This window comes from Eptatretus burgeri, chromosome 17 (genome assembly GCF_056783735.1).
Source record: "Eptatretus burgeri isolate ZD-2024b chromosome 17, Ebu_testis_v1, whole genome shotgun sequence".
In the NCBI taxonomy this organism is placed as follows: domain Eukaryota; kingdom Metazoa; phylum Chordata; class Myxini; order Myxiniformes; family Myxinidae; genus Eptatretus; species Eptatretus burgeri.
In genome coordinates this window covers 47506520-47528981 of record NC_140977.1, presented here as the reverse complement: position 1 = coordinate 47528981, position 22462 = coordinate 47506520, and the positions used below count along the sequence as shown (strand labels likewise).

The 22462-nt window shown below is 47.8% G+C and overlaps 2 protein-coding genes across 8 annotated transcripts in view; one reads left to right on the top strand and one right to left on the bottom strand.

Annotated features, from left to right (window-relative positions):
• Positions 1–14729, top strand: part of LOC147010008 (uncharacterized) — a 49994-nt gene extending 35265 nt beyond the window's left edge. For all 4 annotated transcript variants that reach the window (XM_085861051.1, XM_085861048.1, XM_085861047.1 and 1 more), the window contains one exon: positions 12930–14729. In XM_085861051.1, the coding sequence (XP_085717177.1) occupies positions 12938–14698 (1761 nt within the window). In that variant the 5' untranslated portion in view covers positions 12930–12937 and the 3' untranslated portion in view covers positions 14699–14729. The remainder of the gene's footprint in view (positions 1–12929) is intronic.
• LOC147010007 (uncharacterized) overlaps positions 1–22462 on the bottom strand; it is a 96353-nt gene that overhangs the window by 18915 nt on the left and 54976 nt on the right. For all 4 annotated transcript variants that reach the window (XM_085861039.1, XM_085861040.1, XM_085861041.1 and 1 more), the window contains exons 4-5: positions 19721–19917; positions 16237–16293 (exon numbers count right to left, since the gene is read on the bottom strand). In XM_085861039.1, the coding sequence (XP_085717165.1) occupies positions 16237–16293; positions 19721–19917 (254 nt within the window). The remainder of the gene's footprint in view (positions 1–16236; positions 16294–19720; positions 19918–22462) is intronic.

Below are 22462 nucleotides of genomic sequence, written 5' to 3'. Positions count from 1 at the left end.
AATTAGTAAAACTGAGCATTATCTTAAGAGAATGATAACAGATTACTATCAAGAGCAGATTTGAACATTTTTGGATTGTCATCGATTAAGTCATTGACATTCCTATTTTTTCCTGCCTCTAGAACAAACTCCCACTCCCACACTCTCTTCAATCTCACTCCTCCCTCCAGGTCTTCAAAACAGCTGTTCACCACCATCTTCCCCCATCCAAAATCTTGATGTTTACTACCCCCCGTTCATCCACCCCAAACCCACCTCCTTCAAATTCCGTTTCCTTACTAAAAGTCCTTGAAGTACCATCTTGTTTACCCTGTGTACCCCGCCCCATCCCTCTCCCTTCCACAGATCTCCTATTGCCTCTGTTCCCCATTATTTTGTGCTTTCCTCTCCCATCCCTCTTGTCCCATTTTTCTGTGTATTAGCTCTTGCATGAGCCTCGACATGGTATACAAAAAACAGTCATCTTGTCGATGTGACAAACTGCTGTTAAGGCAATATTATTACACCTAACGTCGTTATTATACCCTCTCACAGAAGAGTAAATAATCTGGGAGGGTTGATACAGCTTCCTTTATCAACGAGGGACATTCTTACAAAGATAACTTTGAATCTGAACTCGTATGAGAAAGGAATAAAGATCTAAAGTAGCAAAGTTCTGGATCTACAACTAGTTCTGCTTTAATTATGTGCAATAACATGCATACATACCATCATCACAAATATTGGGATGGGAAGTTTAATAGCGGTATTAGTGTTACGAATTTGGAAGCTTACTGCACACAACAGCCAGAGTCCTTATAGCTCAGTTATATCGGTAAGTGTGTGTTTCTAGTTTGGGTCCCGTTCCTAGTCTAATGGGAATTAAATGTACGTGCCCTGCAGAGTTATTTTTATAGTTAGGTTATTTAAATCTACAGATTCCCTCCACTTGCGGCCACAGAGTCATTCAGCACTTGCACCCTCGCCTCGCGGCCATAGCATACGAGGCGAGGTCCTCACGTGCTTGATTCGACTTCCTCGAATTAGTCTGTATTCCAACGCCATGAGGCAGAATTGTTGTTTCTCCAGCAAGAGGGGTACAGACACGCGTAGAGGGGGCGGGGTTTTCCCGGCTTGGCCATAACCCTGCCCAGAAAGGGCGGACCCATGGAGCTCCCTGTCCAATTAGCGCGTCAGCTCCACCAAGGCCCCGCCCCGCTCAGGGCGGTCGATAAAGGACGACGCGACCCTCAGTGAGTAGCTGTGTCGGTGTGTGGAGAGTTTGTGTGCTCGTTCGAGTTCGGAGAGTTCAGAGTTCAGAGAGTTCTTGCGTGTCCCTGGGAATTCTTGAGAGTTCTTTGAAGTTCTTTGGAGGGAGTAGTTCTTGGAAGGCAGTTTATGTGCGCTGTCGTCATTGCTGGAGCTCTCAAGCCTGGAGTCTCTGCTGGCCTTCTACAAGGAGCGACCCTGGATTTGCTATCCACCATCCAAGCTCCCATGGACCACAAGCCTCACACGTGCAGTCGCGGGCCAAGCCGCACAAACTCGGTCAGGTACCCCGACAGACCTCTGACCCCCAGCTCGACTATCCCCTTGGCTGCGAGGGTCGAATAAAGACCAATTGGGTCTTTTTTCTTTTAAGTGTGTGTCTGTATGTATGTGGCGCCGTCCTATAAGTAAAACTGTTTACGTGTTTATGATCAATGTACATTGCATTGGAATATAGTCAGATAACTCTGCTCTTCTGTGTTCCCCTCCCTGCCTATTGTAAATAAATATCCATTTTGTTCAATGTATCAGCTCGTTTATGTGCTTCTTTCATTGGCTTAGCACGGTACGTGTTGGGAAATTGGGAAGCGGCAAATTGTGCATTTGGACCGACGGGTCTTGGTAACCATCCGCTCGGGTTACGCATGGTTCGAGCATGATAACGGCTCGTTCTGGTTGAGGCCTGCCGAGGGTGTGAATTCCCCGGTAGCTTTGCCACGTGAATACTTAGGTATATTGAAGTTGGCAATTAACCCTATTCCACGCGGCCGAATTATTGGCGAATCACGGTCCTGTAAGGGACCCTTGCCTCCTCGGAGTTCTCCAAGAAGCACGATCTAGATTCCGGGTGTTCGGTGGAGCCGACTCTACTGCCCCACCTAGCAGTCGTGCTCGCCGCCGACACTCGGCCCCACAACAAATTGGTGTCAGGAGCGGGTTTAAAACCCCTCAACCTCCACGAAATTAACAGGATTCGGATCAGGGGTGTAGGGAGGAACCCCTCCCCCCCCCCCCGTGTCCCCCAAATTGCGAGCGAGTGAAATTTTATTCTCAACACGCAACATGGTGAACCAAGATGGGCTGAAGCAGGTGGGTTTACAGGTAAGTGTAGTAGAATCCATGGTCCAGGACACCCCCATGAAAGAAGACGTGCCCCCGCAACCAAACTCAGAAGTAGTAATGGGCGCAGGGGCGGCGTATGACAACCCCCCCCGCCCCCCAACTAATTTCCTCCCCGATCCTGGCCGGTTCCGCACACCATCATGGCGGATCGGCTCCGCCGAGTCCATTTGACTTGAGCCAGTTGGCGGAAATATTGAACGGAATGAGGGGAATGATGGATGAAAATGCGTGCCGCATGGATGCCAAAATGGATGAGATGAGGAGCGATATGCGAACACAGCGGGGTGAGATGCAGAGCATGGGATTGAGTCTCTAGGCAGGGCAAGAGGCAATGAGGGCGGACTTGGACAAGGTGCAAGGTGAGATGCGTACCATGGAACAAAAAATGGCGAGGAGATCGGCACTGTACATGGAGAGATGGCTGAGTTGAGAGGGGTGAAGAAGGTGTTTGGTCCGCGATGGAAGCGGGTAAGGAGGATGTGACGGACAAAATAACTACGGTTGGAAGGGAGGTCGACAAACTTGGACAGGGGGTGAAAGAAATTAAAAAAGGACAAGCGCAATTAAAGAAGATGGAAAGAAACGTGACGGCAATAGAAGGACTGAGACAAGGCCAGCAGGAAACGAGGGGTGAATTGGAAGCCGTGAAAGAGGGATGTAAATTGAGACACAAAGAGATGATGGAAATAGTTGGAGAATTGGGATGAAAAGTAGAGACGGAGACGCAGATAATAAAAGAGACAAAGGAAGAAACGAATGAACGCAGGGGACGACGTAAAAATTCACGGAGACAAAGGGAGATGCAGGAGACAAACGAGGGAACACCAGAGACACGGGAGGTAGAACAGGAAAAGGTGAATGAAATACGGGGAAACAAAGATAAAGAACACACACGTAGGATTAGAAAGGGACAATGAGGTTGAGCATGGGGAATGTCTCGTGACCCGGTTTGAGCATCAGATTAACCTCCCTCAGGAACAGGAGGAGATGGTAAGCTCTCTCGAAGCAGATCGTGAGGAGGTGAGTCCGGTCGAGCCGTGCGAGGTAGACTGGGTGTATGGTGCGAATGAGTGCACGTGGAGCTTGGAGGGTATGGAAACCCCAGGATTTCTTGAGTTGACACGAATCCCCGATGCAATTGTCCCAGAGTGTGTGGTGGAGTGTGTGAGTGGTGCGGGTGTGTTGAAACGTGCGGATGGTGTGAGTAAAATGGCATGCGTGAGTGCGTGCGTGGAATTGAAACACGGACTGACCCAGACGGGAGACGGGTATAGCGAGCCGAATGGGCCACTAGTAAGTATTTCGGGAACCGCGCCGGTTTCACGGTACGTCGCTTTCGGGGCCCGTTTCGCATTTAGGGAGCGGCCCTCGCGCGCGTCTTCGTGTAGGGAATCTGGCACGGAAACACTCCATGTGGGATTCAACAAGGCCTCGTGGACGGCTAAAATGGTGGCTAGTGTTGTTTGACTTTGACAAACAGGGGTCCCCATGCGAGCGCGTGTGCGAAGCTCCACGTGCTGCGCGCCGCGTGTTCTGTTCGCAGAATGCACGGAGCGGGTTCCCAGGACGACGCGCTCATGCGGGCCTGCACGGGAAACCCCGCAGGTTCGGTGTGCGAGTTACGGACGAGCGGCGCACGTTGGCTCGCTTGGAGAATCCTTCGGAAGCGAGTGCTCGGTGCGATTAGCAGGTTGACGTCATGGCTGCACGTATCGCCCGACGGAAGGGATGGACGAGCGTGTCGCAGACCCCCGCATTGGTGGTGTAAAAAAAAAAAAAGCCTCGCTCCAAGTACACGGCCCGGCAGGGATGGGTGGACAATGGACATCCTGTTTGGGCAAAGGAAGCAGTAGTTTAGCGGGAAGGGTTTAGCTTAGATAGACCGGCCTCATGGGGGCATGAGCCGTCCTCCATGGGGCACGTGGACTAGTTTGTGGGAATTTAGTTTAGATTTAGAATGGAAAATGGATTCGGGAGACATGGACTGACATGGAATGTGTCGTGGGGACGTAGATTAGCTACGTAGAGTTAAATGGAACGAGCATTAGGATAAGGGATGACGAGGGAGCACGAGATAGTTCAGGGAACATAGGTAGAGTGTTGGTGTAAATTGAGAAATGGAAAATGTGTGATAAATGAGTATGAGTCAGTGGGCCTGAGTGAGTGAGTGAAGTGAATGTGGTATGCATGGTGCGAATGAATGAGTAGGGGGAGGAGTGAATCCCACCCAAGTGACCCCGGGGTCAGTGTAATGTTAGTTAGGGGGTTAGTCAAATTTACTAAAAGGAGGTCGTTCTGTTGTTGGTGGTGTATGAAGGCACGAAACCCATTATGTGGGTGCAGGAGTCCATGGACCGGCTGGGAGCGTGGCTGTTGAAAGGTGAGTATTGAGTAGAGAGCACCCCGGGCACCGGACAGTGGGCCAGGGTAGGCCAAGGGTCCAAGATAGTGTAGTGGGCACGGGCGACCCACGGAAAGGGACCCATGGCGCCAAAATGCCACGTGGGCATCGGAGGGGGGCAATGCCAGGAAGGGCAACCCCCAGCGTTCATAGAGAGCAGGTCGGCTTGGAGACAGCCTCAGGGCCTGGGGGTGCTGTAGTTAGTGTCCAGCAGGAGGGAAAATCCCTGCTAAGTGACCCACGCTGCCCAGTGCCCAGCCATAAAATTGTGCAAGGGCACGAGTGAAAATTTGAGGGCTCGGCCCAAATTTATAATGGACACCAACACAGGCGATGGGAATCATGGTTTCTCGAACCAATAGTTTAAAGTGACAGGCATATGGAAAAGCCCCGGGGTAGTTTAAAGTTAATAAATGCTAGGATATTTAGGAAATGTACCCCTTTGCACCATCCATCCCTTCGCTCTCTGTAGGCCGCTGGACCCACCTTGGGAAAGATTGCTGAAATCTGTAGGAGGCTATTCTGAGGCTTTGTTGGGCCTCGAGACAGGATGCTAGCCTCTTCCCTATTCCCCTCCAAAATAGGAACGTAGGGGTTGGGAGTTGATGGACAGGATAGGTTAGCCAGACAAAGACGATAAAGGCTGTTAGGGAGACGAAATTATAGAGAAATAAATAAATAATAAATAAAATAATTAAAATAAAATAAAAAGGGGCTAAATTTGGTTGTTTTGTTGTTGCAAATTAAGGGAGTGGGTATGGACAGAGACAGGCAAAGGCGATAGGTTGGGGGGAGACAGTAGGGTAGGGCCGAGCCCGTTTTCGGAGCGGCCGGCACCACCGCACTCCCTCCACACAACCTCACGGAACGAGACCAGAGGCCGGCCAGATTCACAAGCCGGCCTGTTGTGCTACGGCTCCTGGTCCGCATTGCCTTGCCTTGCCATGCCTCATTTGCCTGCCTTTGTCATGACCCCATGCCTGCTACCCTTTTTGCATTGCCCCTGTGTTCACCATCCATCCATGTGCGCCAGGACCATCCAGCAAGTGCTTTGCAAAGACTGCCCTGCAGGCAGCCGTACACGGGAACTGCATTTGAGCAGCCCGTGCGTTCATTTGTGTTTTGCTTCCATTTCCATTGCCATGAGCCAGAGACTGCATTGAGCAGCCTGACCACCTCTTCTTGCATAAAGGCCACTTCAAATGGCCTGTGGGATGGCGCATGGCCTGCCGTGTTGGGGTGAGTTGCCTCCAGCAGCTGAGGGTATGAAGGAAATAAAAAGAAGAAGGTTCACTGCAAGGAACACACAAGGGGGACCTTTTGGTTAGGCCCTGAGGACGACTGACCTTCAGCTGCTGTGCACTCACCCACACAAAAAAATATATATAATTGTAAACATTGCTGTGCCTTTTCCCCACAGATGACAGGTCCTGGGCCATGGTTCGTGTAAATATTTGTTAAGATTGTAAATAAGTTTAACCCACCTGTGTGTCTGTCTTAGCGCCGGCAATGTAGTTCGTTTGTCCGTATGAGTCTGATAGTTTAGTTACGCAGTGTACTCAGTTATCTATTTTGGGGACATGTATGAAAAAATGTCGCACTCGGGGATCCGCAGGTAAATCGTACGAGGGGAAAACTTACACATGCTGGTCACATGCAAATTTGACGACTCAGGACGAGTCTGTAAAAAGGGGAGGGGTGGTGTTACGATTTTGGAAGCTTACTGCACACAACAGCCAGAGTCCTTATAGCTCAGTTAGATCGGTAAGTGTGTTTCCAGTTAGGGTCCCGTCCCTAGTCTAATGGGAATTAAATGTACGTGCGCTGCGGAGTTATTTTTATAGTTAGGTTATTTAAATCTCCAGATCCCCTCCACTTGTGGCCACAGAGTCTTTCAGCATTTGCGCCCTCGCCTCGCGGCCGTAGCATACGAGGCGAGGTGCTCGCATGCTTGATTCGACTTCCTCGAATTGGTCTGCATTCCAACGCCACAAGGCAGAATTGTTGTTTCTCCAGCAAGAGGGGTACAGACACGCGTAGAGGGGGCGGGGTTTTCCTGGCTTGGCCATAACCCCGCCAAGAAAGGGCGACCCATGGAGGTCCCTGTCCAATCAGGGCGATCAGCGCGTCAGCTCCACCAAGGCCCCGCCCCGCTCAGGGCAGTCGATAAAGGACGACGCGACCCTCAGTGTGTAGCTGTGTGGGTGTGTGGAGAGTTCGTGTGCGCGTTTGAGTTCGGAGAGTTCAGAGTTCAGAGAGTTCTTGCGTGTCCCTGGGAATTCTTGAGAGTTCTTTGAAGTTCTTTGGAGGGAGTAGTTCTTGGAAGGCAGTTTGGGTGTGCTGTCATCATTTCTGGAGCTCTCAAGTCTGGAGTCTCTGCTGGCCTTCTACAAGGAGCGAGCCTGGATTCGCTATCCACCATCCAAGCTCCCACGGACCACGGGTCCCACAAGTGCAGTCGCGGGCCAAGCCGCACGAACTCGGTCAGGTACCCCGACACACCTCTGACCCCTAGCTCGACTATTCCCTTGGCTGCGAGAGTCGAATAAAGACCAATTGGGTCCTTTTTCTTTTGAGTGTGTGTCTGTATGTGGCGCCGTCCTATAAGTGAAACTGTTTAAGTGTTTATGATCATTGTACATTGCATTGGAATATAGTTGGATAACTCTGCTCTTCTGTGTTCCCCTCCCTGCCTATTGTACATAAATATCCATTTTGTTTAATGTATCAGCTCATTTCTGTGCTTCTTTCATTGGCTTAGCATGGTGCGTGTTGGGAAATTGGGAAGCGGAAAATTGTGCATTTGGACCGACGGGTCTTGGTAACCATCCGCTCGGGTTACGCACGGTTCGAGCACGATAACGGCTCATTCCGCTCGAGGTCTGCCGACGGTGTAAATTCCCCAGAAGCTTTGCCGCGTGGATACTTCGGTATATTGAAGTTGGCAATTAACCCTATTCCACGCGGCCGAATTATTGGCGATTCACGGTCCTGAAAGGGACCCGTGCCTTCTCGGAGTTCTCCGAGAGGCACGATCTAGATTCCGGGTGTTCAGTGGAGCCGACTTTACTGCTCCACCTAGCGGTAGTGCTCGCCGCCGACACTCGGCCCCACAACATTAGTACGGTCCAAAAAATAAATAAATAAAAAGTTGGAAATGTTTCTCAACAAGGCTGCCCCCATTATATATCAAAACTTAAGCCAGCACACAAGAAAATTGGACAGGTTGGACAATATTTAGAGCTCGCTACCATTTGCACTTTTAAAAAAAATTTGCATTCGAAAAGTAAAAAAACGCGAACATTTTCAATGTCTTCCTTCAAAATCCAATCAGTTGACAGTGTTATCATGTACAAACTAGAGGGGGAGCACTCGGTAGAGTGAAAAACCTCCACCGCCAATACTGCTGGGTCACTTAAATGAACCTGATATCCTTTTCATTGATATCCTGAGCGCCAGACCATGAACTATATTCCCATGAAGTTTGAAGACGATCCGATCAAAATTACTCAAAAAATAAGGGTTTCGTCGACTCCCCTGATTTACGACAGTGACCTTGACCTTTGACCTTGACCTTCAAAATTTTATGCGCTGAAAGGGACCTCCTATAGGCCTTTGATATGCGAAGTTACAAAAATTTCCAATGATAACTGTGCTCTGCAGAGTGATTTATACGTGATTACAGACAAAAAAAAAACAAAAAAAACATATGAAGGTCAAGGCCAATCGCCACCAAAAATTAATCAGCTGAGCGCCAGACCATGAACTATATTCCCATGAAGTTTGAAGACGATCCGATCAAAATTACTCAAAAATAAGGGTTTCGTCGACTCCCCTGATTTGCACCAAGGTGACCTTGACCTTTGACCTTGACCTTCAAAATTTTGTGCACTGAAAGGGACCTCTATAGGCCTCTGATATGCGAAGTTACAAAAATTTCCGATGATAACTGTGCTCTGCAGAATTTTTTATACGTGATTACAGACAAACAAACAAAAAAAAACAAACAAACAAAAAAAAAAAAACATACAAGCTGACTAACATATCTTGCAAAAACTTCGTTTTGGCAAGATAACAAACAAACAAACAAACAAACAGAAACGGAAGGCATCAATATAATTACGAAATCTTTAGATTTCGTAAGTAACAAACAGAAAGGGGTGAAAACAGTAACCTCCATACATCTTCGAAGATGGCGGAGGTTAATGAATGATAACTCTTCAGTGTCATGGGGGTAATACTGTTGCGAATTTGGAAACCTATCGCATACAACATACAGGTCCTATAGATCAGTTATATCGGTAAGTATGTGTTTTATAGGTAGCTTACTTTCCCTTGTCTCATGGGAATTAAATGTACGTGTGCTGTGCATTGTTTTAATAGTTAGTATTTTTACATCCACACCATCTTCGCTCTCACAGCAACAACACGCTGCTCACGGCATTCTCCCAGAGCACGCCAGCAAGCGCGCGCGTCGGCAGAGTCTAACGTAGGCATGGCGTCCCTCCTTAGCCAATCGGCAAGGAGCGGGCGTCTTCCCCGCCCAGTCTCCGACTCAACACGATCGCCATTAGACACGCGGTCAGAGGTGAGGCGGTGGGCGGAACCACAAACGCCTCCGCTCGGGACTCCGCCCAGAGGGGTGGGAGTTGCCCCGCCTACCGTGCACCTGTCCAATGGAGGGCGGCCAGGGAATCGCACGATGGTTCCGACCAATGAGAAGGCGAGTGGCCATAAAAAGAGGGCCCTCCCTCGAAGGAAGCGACTGAAAGAGTGTGGTCGGCACGAGCGAAAAAGAGTGTGCGGTGTCCTGGGTCTGCTGGAGTGCGCGTCTCTGCCCGGGTTCGCGGCGGAATGCATCTCGCGCTTCGGAGGTGCCTCATCGTGCGCGTTAGAGCGAGCGACCCTATTTTGTCGAGGAAGATCACCTCGTCTCACCTCTGCTGGATTCGGCTGCGCTGGTCCGTCCTTTGGGTGACCGGAGCTCCGGGAAGGGGTGGACGCACAGCCGCGCGCTCGCGGCCAGGTAGACAGCTGTCCTGACTCCCAGCCGAACTATCCTCCTCGGCTGGAGAGCCGAATAAAGACCATTTGGGTCCGTTTCTTTTGGGTGTGCGTCTGTGTGTGGGCCCGTCTGTAAGTCAGAACTGTTAAGTGCTTTCGCTGTACATTATTTGCCTTGCTTTAGTCAGTTTAACTCTGCTCTTTGTGTTCCTTCCCCACCCAATTGTGAATAAATACCCGATTGTTGAATGTTTCAGCTCGTTCGCGTCTATTCTTTAATTGATTGAGCGTGCTGCGTGTTGGAAAATTAGCAAGGCCCTTGTGCCATTGTAACAGGGTATTCAGGACCGACGGAACTCGGCGATCAAACTGCTCGGATCGCAAACGGAATGAGTACGCTGAACAGCTCGTTCAGTACGGGTGCCTTCGAGGGTGTGGAGACTCGGTAAATCGCCACGTGGTCTCTAGGTATTTTGAAAATTGACGAATAACCCTGTACCACGTGGTAGAAATATTGACCCTTCACGGTCAAAAAAGGGACCCGCACTTTTCCGGAGTTTTCCAAAGAAGTACGATCTATATTCCAGGTGATCGGTTGAGCCGACTCTGCAGCTCCATCTAGCGATCGTGCTCGCGGCCGACGTCCGGCCCCGCAACAATACCACAGCACTGAATCCCCATTTATTCAATAAAAAACACCATCACACCCATTATTTCTTGATCTTCAGAGCCACCTTCATCAGGACTGGTAACATTTTCCAGTGGCTGATGATGAGCCGCAGCAGGTATTGCTTATGGGTCTCATCTTTTGTCAGCGTGGTGTTGTAGGACTGGACAAGAGTGACTCCTCGTTTGGCACAGTCGTTGACGACCTCAAGAAGCTTGACCTTGGCTTTAACATCTGTTCGTGGAGAAGAGGTTGAACATCTTCAACGACCGGCTTGTGATGTGCCTCCTCCAACAGAGTGCAATGGTCGTCTGCGGATCTGAAAAGTTGTCGGCCATGGCCACTTTGGTATCCTCGTTGACGCGATGGTAGAAGAGTGAGAGAGGTGCTCGGAAAAGTACTACAAGTAGCGACAGAATGCCTTGACTGACGCCACCCTGATGGCATGCACAAGGTACTCGTGGAGGAAAGCAAGGAGGTTGAAGTCGTTGAGGGGGGCTCTCTCTTCTGGGAGGGGGGAGGCTTGTGCCAGCAGCAGGCATAAAAGGAGATGAAGAGGAAAATGTTTGTCAGGCCAGCAGTCTTATGCGCCACCAGTTTCATCTGGCCCTTGAACAGGAAGGTCATCAGCGAGGCCTTGGCCATCCACTGCGCATTGTACAATGTACTGGGTGTGCAGAAGCACAGCTCCCCGTTAGGGAATCCCCCGAGGAAAACATGGCAGAGCGGAAGCAGTTCACCGTAGTCCTCTCATGGGGTCTGGCTCTTGACCGGTCCACATGGAATGACGTCATTTCTGGTCCTAGGCCATCCGGAATGCCAACAGAGAGCTTGTCACCAGCAGGCTGGAAGTTAGCCTTGTTTATGTAGGGCTAGCTCTTCTGGAAGTGTTTGAAGAGCCCCATCACAGGCCCAGCAGTTGCTCCCAGGACGATGGAGAACACGTCCGACAGTATCATTTTGAATGTGCAGGCACCCATCCTCAACCCAGTGTTGGCGGCCGTCATGTCGAAGACCAGTCCCTGGACGATGGGCTTGAGCTTCCAGTCCTCTAGTGTGCAGAGCCGAAATTCACTCCTCTACAACATGCATACAATGGCTTATAATGAACCTGGAACACACACGATCATGATCGAAGACGGAGAATGTGACACTGGTGGCTCTGTTCTTGGTAGAAGTGATATTCCAGTCCTAAACAGCGGGGGAAAAAAACGATATGAACTGAAAAAGTAGTAAAAAGCTAGCGACCTCTAAACATGTTCCGATCTATCCAATTCTTGTATGAGAGACATTACAGAAGTAGACACCTTAAATTTCTTCATTTTATCTGTATAAAAGCAAGTTTTACTCAGCGATTTGTACTCGTATTCAACTATTTATTTGCAGAAACGAGTTCCTGGGTCTTGTATGACAATTAACTCTGCTTCGAACCCAGGGAGCACATGACCTTTGCGATTTTCAGAGGACAAATTGTTGGCCATTTGGAAGGTGGAGTCAGCCAGCATCAGATAGCTCAGAACCTTGGCATTCCGCTTTCGACGGTCAATCGGGTAATTGTGCAATTCACCAGCGAAGGCAAGGAATCCACAGCTTCCTGTTCTAGTTGATCTAGGCCCTCAGAAAGGTGTCTTCGAGCTGTCAAGCGGTCCATTGAGAAAACTCCCCGTTGCAAGGCAGCAGATGTTGCAAAGGAGGTCCAACTTAGCTCAAGAACTGCCATGCGGTACCTTAATCAACTGGGCTACTATGGAAGAGCAGCTCAGAGAAAACCTCTTCTTAGACCAGCCAACATTCAAAGGAGAAAGAAGTGGGCTAACGAGATGGCCACCAGACCCTCGGAGTTTTGGCAAACTGTCAGTTTTTCAGATGAGTCCCAATTTGCTCAATTTTCTGACAGTGGACATGTATGGGTCTGGAGACTTCTCAGTCAAGAGTTCTCTTTTAACCGGTTGCAGCCAACTGTCAAACATGGTTTTTCAATGATAGTGTGGGGAGCAATCTGGAGTACTGGTCGGTCAGAGCTTGTGGAGTGTGTTGGCAACATCAACTCCACAATATAGTCCAGTTGCCAGGTTGAGTACCTTGTTGTTGCGAGAAGTGTATTGTTTTTTGATGGTTTCGTACTCGCATGGGTCTATAGAAAAAAAATTAGCTGGTTGCCGGAATGGCAACCTTGGGGAACTCCGATAATTTGTATAAATCCAAGATGGCCACCATGGACGGAGGTGGAAAATAACTTTTCAACCAATCAACCTACAATCACGTGTGATACATTTTTTCCGTATAATTTCGAGGTGAGGAATTTATTTCTGAGGTCAGTTGTGTGGTTCGGGGGTCAAATTCAGGGTCAAAGGTCAAGTTCAACGTCATTTTTGGACTATTGAGGGGTTTAAAACGTTTTGACCCTTGCATCAACTGCAGATCACTCCTACTCGATAGTTGATGAACGATCCCATTGATTCTAATCTCACCTCTTCTTCTTTTCAGAGAAACGTATGATGGCTGACTCAAGGTGTCTTCTCCCAGTGTGTCACGGAGAAGAAACGAAATTCACTGAGATCGGGATCAAGAAGTTCATCTCGTGCGCCAAATCCCGTGGAGATGGGGACCTGCAGGCTAAGCTACAGAACATTATTGATGTTGGTGGAAATGCGGCAAGCATCGCCTGCCACAAAGGTTGCTACTGTACTTATACATCAAAAGAGAAAATTGAGAGAGTGAGAAAGTCACAGAAAAGAAAGGCTGAAGATGAGGGTGTAAGGACAACTACAAGGCCTCATACAAAGGTAGCTGACAAAGGTGTGTTTGAATACAAACTTGATTGTATGTTCTGTAGTGAGGAATGTTTACCCATTGATGATGTCAAATACCCATTTGACACAGAACGTAACCCACTCCCAACTATGAAAGATATGCTCCTTGATGTTGCTGAGCAGTGTAATGATGATGTCACGAGAAGGGTAAAGTTGCACCTTGCTTTTGTTTCTGATCTACCTTCTGAGTGCAAGTACCACGTCCGCTGCTGTAACAGTTTCACAAAAGTCCCCACATATGCCGATTTGCCAACTGGTAATGCAGATGAAAATGCTCTGAAGGAAGTCATTGAGTACATGAACCGAGACAGGTCCAGAATATGGAATAGTGTTGAACTGCATTCCCTGTACTCGGATCGAGGTGGCAAGCTCACTCGACGTGACATGTTAAGCAAGTTGACTGACTGCATGAGTAAGGATGTTGCCGGTGTTCGGGTAGATGGCTGTGCTGCCATTGTTGGTTTCCGTAAGTCCGTTGCTAAAAGTCTCAAAATAGTTCAGGTCGATGATACAGATGAGAGGAGCATTGCTTCCGTGGTGAGGCAGATCAAGCATGAGGCACGGTCGGTCAAGTACAGCAGTGCCAATTATGACCTATCAGAGTTTACACAGGCCAACACAATCAAGGTGACCAGCCCAAGTTTGTTGAAGTTGGTTTCGGACCTGGTCTCCGGTGGTAAAGTGACCAAGAAATCTCTGAGCCTGAGCCAGTCAATTCAGAGTCACGTTACAGGAACCAGAAATCGGACAACATTAGGACTGGCCGTCAAACTGTTGCACCGGCACGGCAGTTCCGAACTTCTCAAACCCCTTCATGAACATGGCTTCACGACCTCGTACAATGAGGCCCTGAGATTCCGAAAATTGGCCGCTCGTCTACTTGGTGACAATGCACAGGTTCTCCACCAGTTCATGGGGTTGTGTAGAACCGTCGGCACCATCTTCGATCTCCAGGTATTCACACCCCATGGTCGACGCACTACCGATGTCCTCTCACATGAATTCCAGCAACCTCATCCCGCAGGTATGTTGGAGTATGGCCGCGCTAAGCCAGGGATGCAGACCATACTTGCAAAATCTGCTGACCAGCAGGCTCCACCTGATCTTGACATCACGAAGTATGGGTGGGAAATAAAAGATGGCACCCCAGTACCAGCAACATCCGATCAGCCCCCAGGACCCCAAGATCTCATGGATGTCATGCGGTGCGGCTGTAAGGCGGCGGTGAAGGTGTGCGGCACTGAACGTTGCAGCTGTCACCATGGAAAGATATCATGCATTGTGTATTGCGCTTGTGTTTGTCGTGACGCCTGCTTCAACCCGTTCAAGACAGGAGAAGAAGACCAAGATGAAATGGAAGAGGAAGGAGAAGCAGATGTGGAAGATGACGAGGAAACTGAACATCTTGATCTTGCATTCGGCTCTGATGATGAATGGGAGTGATCGACGTTACTGAATAAACGCTTGACCACCATCGCTCTGAAAATGTCATTATTATTATTTCATTTTTGGCCGAAAAAGACCTTGAACTTCACCTTTGACCCTGAATTGACCCCAAATCATAAATTTGACCTCAGAAATAGATTCCTCAGGTCAGAATTAAACAGAAAAGAGGTATCACACATGATTGTAAATTAATTGGTTGAAAAGTTGTATTCCACCCCCGTCCGTGTTGGCCATCTTGGACTCATGAAAATTAGCGGAGTTCCCCAAGGTTGCCGCTTTGGCAACCAATACAAGCCAAATTTTCTCTATAGACCCATGTGAGTATGAAACCATCAAAAAAACAATACACTTCTCGTTACAACAAGGTTGAGTACAGAACATATACGGGTGGCAAACGGACTAATATACATTTCTATCCTTGAGGATGGATGTCTCCCTGTCTTCTCCACTGCTCAGATGGTCAAAAACAACACTGTGTTCATGGAAGATGGAGCTCCATGCCACACTACAAAAAAGACCAAAGAATGGCATGACAGAAATGGGATCAAGTGAATTACATGGCCAAGTCAGTCTCATGACATGAATCCCATTGAACACCTCTGTGCCGTATTGGATCGAGATGTGTGGAAAAAGTCCAGGAAACCAAGATCATGTGCAGAATTGCTAAACCTTTTGCATGTAGTCTGGGCAAAATCCCACAAGAGAAAATTTTGAAACTCATTAGTTCTATGTCTAAAAGAGTAAAAGCATTGAAATCTGCAAATAGCAAATCTACCAAATACTAATGTATGTATTAAAATGGATCAAATGTTCAATAAATAAATTCTTTTAAAATCATGGTGTCTATTGACTCCTGTCATGTCTCTGTAGAGTCCTGTTGTCAGGTGGAATGGGGATTGCCTTGTGGAGCGACATATTTTCAACATTTATTGGACACCCTGATGGGTATGCATTAATTTTCAAACAGGGTTTTGGTCACTTTTGGTTGCAAGGACAGTTTGGATCCAGTCATGCACACTTTGTACCAACTTGATAGCAGGCACAATAATGCACCATTTTCTTGTTTCAAGGTTCTTCTGGACCAATCTGTAAATAATTTTCGACTGCTTGTTCGGTGTGTAACAGTGATGGGATGTCTTCCCTTCCATACCCTCGGCATCTCATCCAAACTTGACTTGGGAAGGCCGAACATGAGGGAAATGTTGTGAATCTCTGGCATTGAATTACCATTCCACATTGAAAATCCGTCAGCTGTTTACCTTATCACATGTTGATTAACTGCTGTACCAAGTTTCAATAACTGTTGAACACCTTTATGAAGGACATGTTGTTTTACCTTGTGAGAAAAACCTGTATATGCTGGTTGGGACGGTTCTTTTCAAGTTATTGTGTGCTGTCCCGACACTTTTGGAAAAAAAATAAAAAAAAACAGGGAAAAGAAAGTCTTAAACCAAGCTCAATAACAACCCATCACACCATTCCCATCATTCAATATAGTTACCCTGAACTTGTAGAATGTTATTATGGATTCTTACCTTGTGAGGGAGAATCATCTGTAGGTTCAGGTTCCACCTTCACTACCACGATAGGATCTGTGTTGAAAGAAACCCCACTTTAAACAAATCACAAAATAACATCGAGAAAGAACAATCACTTAGCACAACCACATCTTGAACACTTCTGAAGCAGAAACAAAAACATGCTTCTGAGTCATAAAAAAAAAAAGAGAAGAAATTCCAATTTCATGGTAGAACATTCAGATTGTCAGGAAATCGATTCTATAATCACACCGCATCATATCTACACATATGTGTGCACTGGGTTCAAGGGCTCTCTGGACACCGATCCCATCTCAGGGACAGTTCTACTGTCCAAGAGCAGCACAACCCCAACAGCAAAGTGGCACAAACATCTGGTGCAATAATGGCTGAAGTGTCAGGAATGGAAACACGGCCTGCCTGCAGCACAGCCGGACAGGACAACGTTTGCGGGACCTGTTTACCCTTCACCTAAAGCAGGGGTTCCCAACCTTTTTTTTACTGGGGTACCATTTCACATGTTCGTGGTCCCACCGAGTACCACTGTACCAAAATTCACCTAAAATAGTGTTTATTTGCGATACAGATACGACAATGGGGAGTTAAACAATACTAACAATTCACAACTATGACACTGAGCAATCTGATCTAAACAAAAGAATGATACAGTAAGTACCTATTTGATTGTGTAAAATGTCCAGTCAATGGGATGGTTGAGCCTGCTTGTTGCTCACAAGCAGGTCGATGTCAGGCTTTGTTTTAGATAAAGCACACCGAACATCATGTTCAACATCCAGTAGGGATCTTCGTTTTGTTTTTAGAATAACGACTGACGAGAACCCAGCTTCACACAGCCATGTAGATGGGAATACTATGAGCGAATGAACATCCAGGGCAGCTAGCTTAGGGTAAGACCCCATCATTCCACACCAGAAGTCTGCAAGATTCATCTCGTCAAACTGATCTCGGGCTGTGGAGTCGTTCTGGAGATCAATCAAGCTTTCCTGCAGTCCTGTTCCAGGTGGCAAATCCAATGCATTCATGCGAAATGGGTTGCGAATCATTTTCAGATCCAGTTCCTTGAGATCCCGAAAATAGGCATTTAATTCCTCATCCAAATAAGCGAGGTGATCTTTTAACAGTTGTATGAACTCCCTTGGGGGATTCTTTTCACGCTTCTGAAGAATATCGGCCGTGCAAGAAAACATGACCACCACTCCCGCTTCGACATTCGTCTTCCACAGATGGAGTTTTTCCTGAAATCCCTTGGCCTTGTCTATGAAGTCAATGATAGTCGTGCCAGTCCCCTGAAGAGACTTGTTCGGGGCGTTTAACTGAGAGAAAATGTCGACCAAATAAGCCAGGTGCAATGCCCAGTCGGGGTCGTTCAAAGCAGCGACGAAATCGACAGTCTTTGGTTTTCCATCGTTTTCGAAGAATTCACAAAGCTAAGCTCCCAGTTCAAACACGCGCTCCGCCATATTTCCATGGGATAACCATCTCACCTCATGGTGGAATAAGAGAACTTTATGGTCGGAGTCGAAACCCTCGCAAAGTTTCTTGAAAAGTCGCGAATTGAGAGCCTGGGATTTCACATGGTTCACAATTTTGATCATGGTTGAGAGAACGTCAGTCAATGGCTTGGGGAGCGCCTTGGCTGCGAGTGCGTGGCAGTGGATCGTACAGTGTTGGCCACGCACTTCAGGAGCAACTGCCTTCACAAGCGTTTGGAAACCTGATCTGCACCCCAACATAGCTGGAACACCATCTGTAGTACAGCCTTTCAGATCAACTCATGACAGCCCAACTTGATCAAAGACTGAAGACACCTCTTCGAAAATGTCCTTTGCTTTCGTTGTGGTTTTAAGCGGGCGGAAAAATAGTATTTCATCCTTGAACTCGGCTTTATGCACGTACCGAACGAACGCTAACAGTTGAGCACAATTTGCCACGTCAGTTGACTCATCCAATTGCATAGAAAATCCGCTTGGAGACGCCTTGATTTCTGCCACCACCTGGTCACGAATATTGGTTGACATTTCTTCAATGCGCCTCTGAACTGTGTTGTTTGACAACGAAAGAGAATTGAGCTTCTTGGCGCTTTGTTCTCCCAGCATGAGACGTAAGATATCCTTTGTGGCGGGAAGGATGAGGCTTTCACCGACGGTTTGATGTTTTTTTCTGTTCTGCAATTCGCAGTGTAACTAAGTAGGATGCCTTTACGGCTGCCGTGGACTGCTGTTGAAAACTGCCGCTGCCGTCGAAGCGCGCTCTTTCCATGGCATTTTCCTTCCGACGAAAAAAATCATGGTCCTTGTCGCTGTGTTCAGGATGAACAGAATCAAAATGGCGCTTCAATAGACTTGGCTTCATAGATTGATTGCCGAGAACTTTTCCACAAATCACACACTGTGGAGCTTCTAATTCACCTTTTTGGATGGAAGTGAAGCCTAACTTGAGATGACTCTCCGAATATTTTCGCATTGACATGATGCTGGTGAACGATAACGGTAACAATAAGCCGGACAATAAGCAATGATGACAGTGTGGCATGTAGAGACAAAACGAATAATAAGACGTGCACAATGGCCGATAACAAACAGTTGTCAGTGTACAGCCGCTTTCAATATACATTTAATTATTGTGCACAAGCTGCATGAAAGAGAGAGAAGTAAAATAAAAACTGCGTTTCAAAAAAAAAAAAAAAGCACGCTGCCGCGTACCACCGAGAAAGTCCAAATGTACCACCTGTGGTACGCGTACCACAGGTTGGGAACCCCTGCTCTAGGGCCTACTAGCCTACTCCTTGGCCGCTCAGAGAACCCACAAGTCCCCGGTGGGCCCCCAGTTACTGGTGGGCCCTAGACCAATGGCCTATGTTGCCTATTGGAAAATCCGGCCCTGCAGACACACACACAGAGATTGCTGGAATTATAGAGATAAATGTGGCTTATTCTGGAGTCTAGACTATCTGGAGGGAGCAATGCTGTTCCGATGAGGCAAATATTAGCCGTGTTTTGGTTAAAAGAAACCAATATATAATTTTTCTATAATTAGGTCATAACCTTAAAATTAGGTCAAGGTCAAAAAAATTTGTCAGCCCCAGATACTTTGTTAATGTAAAATGTCATTCTGAAAGTCCCATCCGGTTCGAAGATACAGCTCGGAAATTGGCAGAAAAAAAATAAAGAAACCTAAATGGGGGGGTCAGTACTCCCGGGGGGGGGGGTCTAAAAAAAACTCTGAGGGAGCATTACATAAAAAAATTGGGGGCACCAATTGAAGAATCAAACCCTACAACAGGTATAAAGCATCTCCGAATCCTGTAGGAGGAGGTTTAAATATTTAATCGATTTAAATACCTGTAACCTCTGTGGAGAACGTGCTCTGAGGTAATTTTCCTCCCCCTCCATGCGTACGTCATAAATAAATGTGCCGTTACAAAACTGTCACCTCAACGAGAGATTAACCCCAACCACACCTGTTGCGGGGTCCGTGCCGTCCCCTCCATCGCGAAGATTCTTAACATCCAGGATCCTGAACCCGCAGATCCCAGCATCCCCTCCCGGACCCCCTCCGTGGCCTCCATCAAAACCCGACTTGGAGTCCGAGGAGCTCGAGGGTTCACGGTCCATAACGTCCACACGTTCGATTCCACCTCTCGGTCTGACCGATATTCTGTGGGACACGAAGTTTAAGTCGCTGGATCACGTGATTTCATTCCCCCGGAAGTGCAAACCAATTTTAACGTTCCCATGATTGACGGGAATCACTCGGAGGAAGATGAAGAGGCTTTTTATTTTTTTTTTCCTTTCAGATTTTCATTTTAACTTGGGGAACATAATCGGTCTAATTGGGAGAAGGTCAAAGGGAGAATGCACAACTTCAGCTTACACGATATCGGATATATATATATATATATATACATATACATATACACACACACAGCGATGAATGAACAAGGATTGACAAGAAGTCTCCTCACAGAAGTCCAACAGGCCCATCCCACTGAACCGAATTAGCCAATCCACGAACACCATGCAGGACACAAACCCCGCCCACAGCACAATCTCAATCCCTCCCGACGCGTCAAGGGGGGAGCTGGGGGCAGCGGTGAATGTCACGGATTTGATAGGACTCCATCACCCGGAGGATAATATCAACAAGCACAACTACATCGTAACCCATGACAACACCCACAACTTAGAGAATCAATCTCGAGATTCGGAAACAAGACAATGAATGTCGTGCGACGGGCACAGTCATCCAATGCGGGCCGATGTCCATTATGACGTGCGCGATGACATCACTGACTTTCACACGATTGGCCCACTGTTTAATTACTCCCTCACTATCTACAAAGTACGTACACATATACTCATCTAAGACCCTTATGCTCGACCACGTGGAATCTCGCAATTTCCGTAGTCTAGCACATTTAGTTAGTAATCCTTTTTTTTTTGTTCATTCATTTAAGATGCAGCCTGTCACTACTGGTTGCATCATTGCTCAGAGCACGCCTGTGCGGCTGATGCAGTATCTGCTGTGGGTTAGACCAGGTACTGGTAATTTCTTCAGAGCAGAAGATAAGTCACCTGCTCTTCGTGAAAGTTACCGTGTGATCTTTACCGTCCATTAACTAATGCCAGCAGATAGGACGCCCTGCTTAACGTCCATCCCAGGGACGGCACGCACATTGATGAATCACCATGCTTGTTGATGAATCATTGCCAGGTCAGGCCAGATTAGATGTGTGACTTGCTACAGGTACCATGTAAACCTGTACGAACCTGTTCCATGGTCGGGTTGTCGGCGACTAAACCGTCTCCCCCACCAGGTTTTCTGGTGAGGAGGGTGTTTGGATATGGACACCCAGCAGGATGAAAAACAAAACCTGTCAAAGGGCGGAGGAGCTCCTTGTGAGCCAACGGCCATCCGTATCTAGTGCCCAACTGTGTGCGGACGTCCTCCTGCAGTTGGGTTACTTTTAATTACGAGGTTGGTGGCAGGATTTGCACTCCGACCACCGTAAAACCCTTCACTCTGCAAAACACTAGAAAAACACAAAGAAAATTGAAAACCCACTCCGTTGTAGTACCTCCTGTGCAGCTAACCCTTCGCAGGACACTCACCAGATGACGGGATTGGGGCAAAGCCTAAGGGGCCCCACTCTTTGATGATCGGAGGAAAACCATAAGGTAACGTTCTCGGGTCAGATTGCGGAAGTGTGTGTCGGTTGGTGGAGGACACCTCAGCACCACGACGGTGGTCTCCTTGGTTTAACCTGGGGCGGTCTCTTCAGGTGAATGCCTGGAATGTCCTATCCATACGAGAGGATGATCACCTGTCTCTGTTATCATCTGAGCTCAAGCGTTTGGACATCGGTATTGCAGCTCTCTCTGAGGTTCGGAGACCGGATAGTGGCGAGATCATGGCGGGTGGTTACACCTACTATTGGTCTGGTCACTCTGATGGTTACCATGCCAAAGGTGTTACTGTAGCTGTGTCCAATCAGATGACTCCAATGATAATTGAGGTAACATCGGTAATGACCATATTATGAGACTAAGGATTCGTCACTCCTTGGGTGTTGTTTCCCTTGTCTCTGTCTATGCTCCGACTAAGGTGAGTGATCTCACTGCGAAGGATACATTCAATGCCACACTCGAGTCTGTGGTTGGTCAGTGCCCCAGACGAGATACACTTCCAGGCTTGTGGTATTTCAATGCATTGACTGGAACTGATAGGGATGGTTATGAGACATGTGTTGGTTCCCATGGGTCAGGAACTGTGAACCAAAATAGCATTAAGTTCCTTGACTTTGCAAGAAGTCATGGATTTATGGTGGCTGGTTCATGGTTTCAGCACCCACAAGCTCATCGCTGGACTTGGTATTCCAATGCTGGTGGTGTGGAAAAGGAGAGGCCATGTGCTCATTGATGGTCGCTGAAGGATGATCCAGGGTCTACCAGAGTGCTCAGTTCATCAATACTGACCACAGGCTTGTTGTAGCAACTCTGAAGTTTCAGCTTAAATCCAGCAGAATGGTACCATCCCAGCCTCGGCTGGATGTTGGCAAGCTCAAGGATGAGAGGATAGCTGAGGAGTTTGCGAACAGGCTGAGTGGGAATTTGGAGGGTCTGGGTGCTTTGAGGAATCCTGAAGTGTGACGGAGTGCCTTCAAGACCACGATCCTTGATGTTGCCGGTGGATGTCTTGGAAC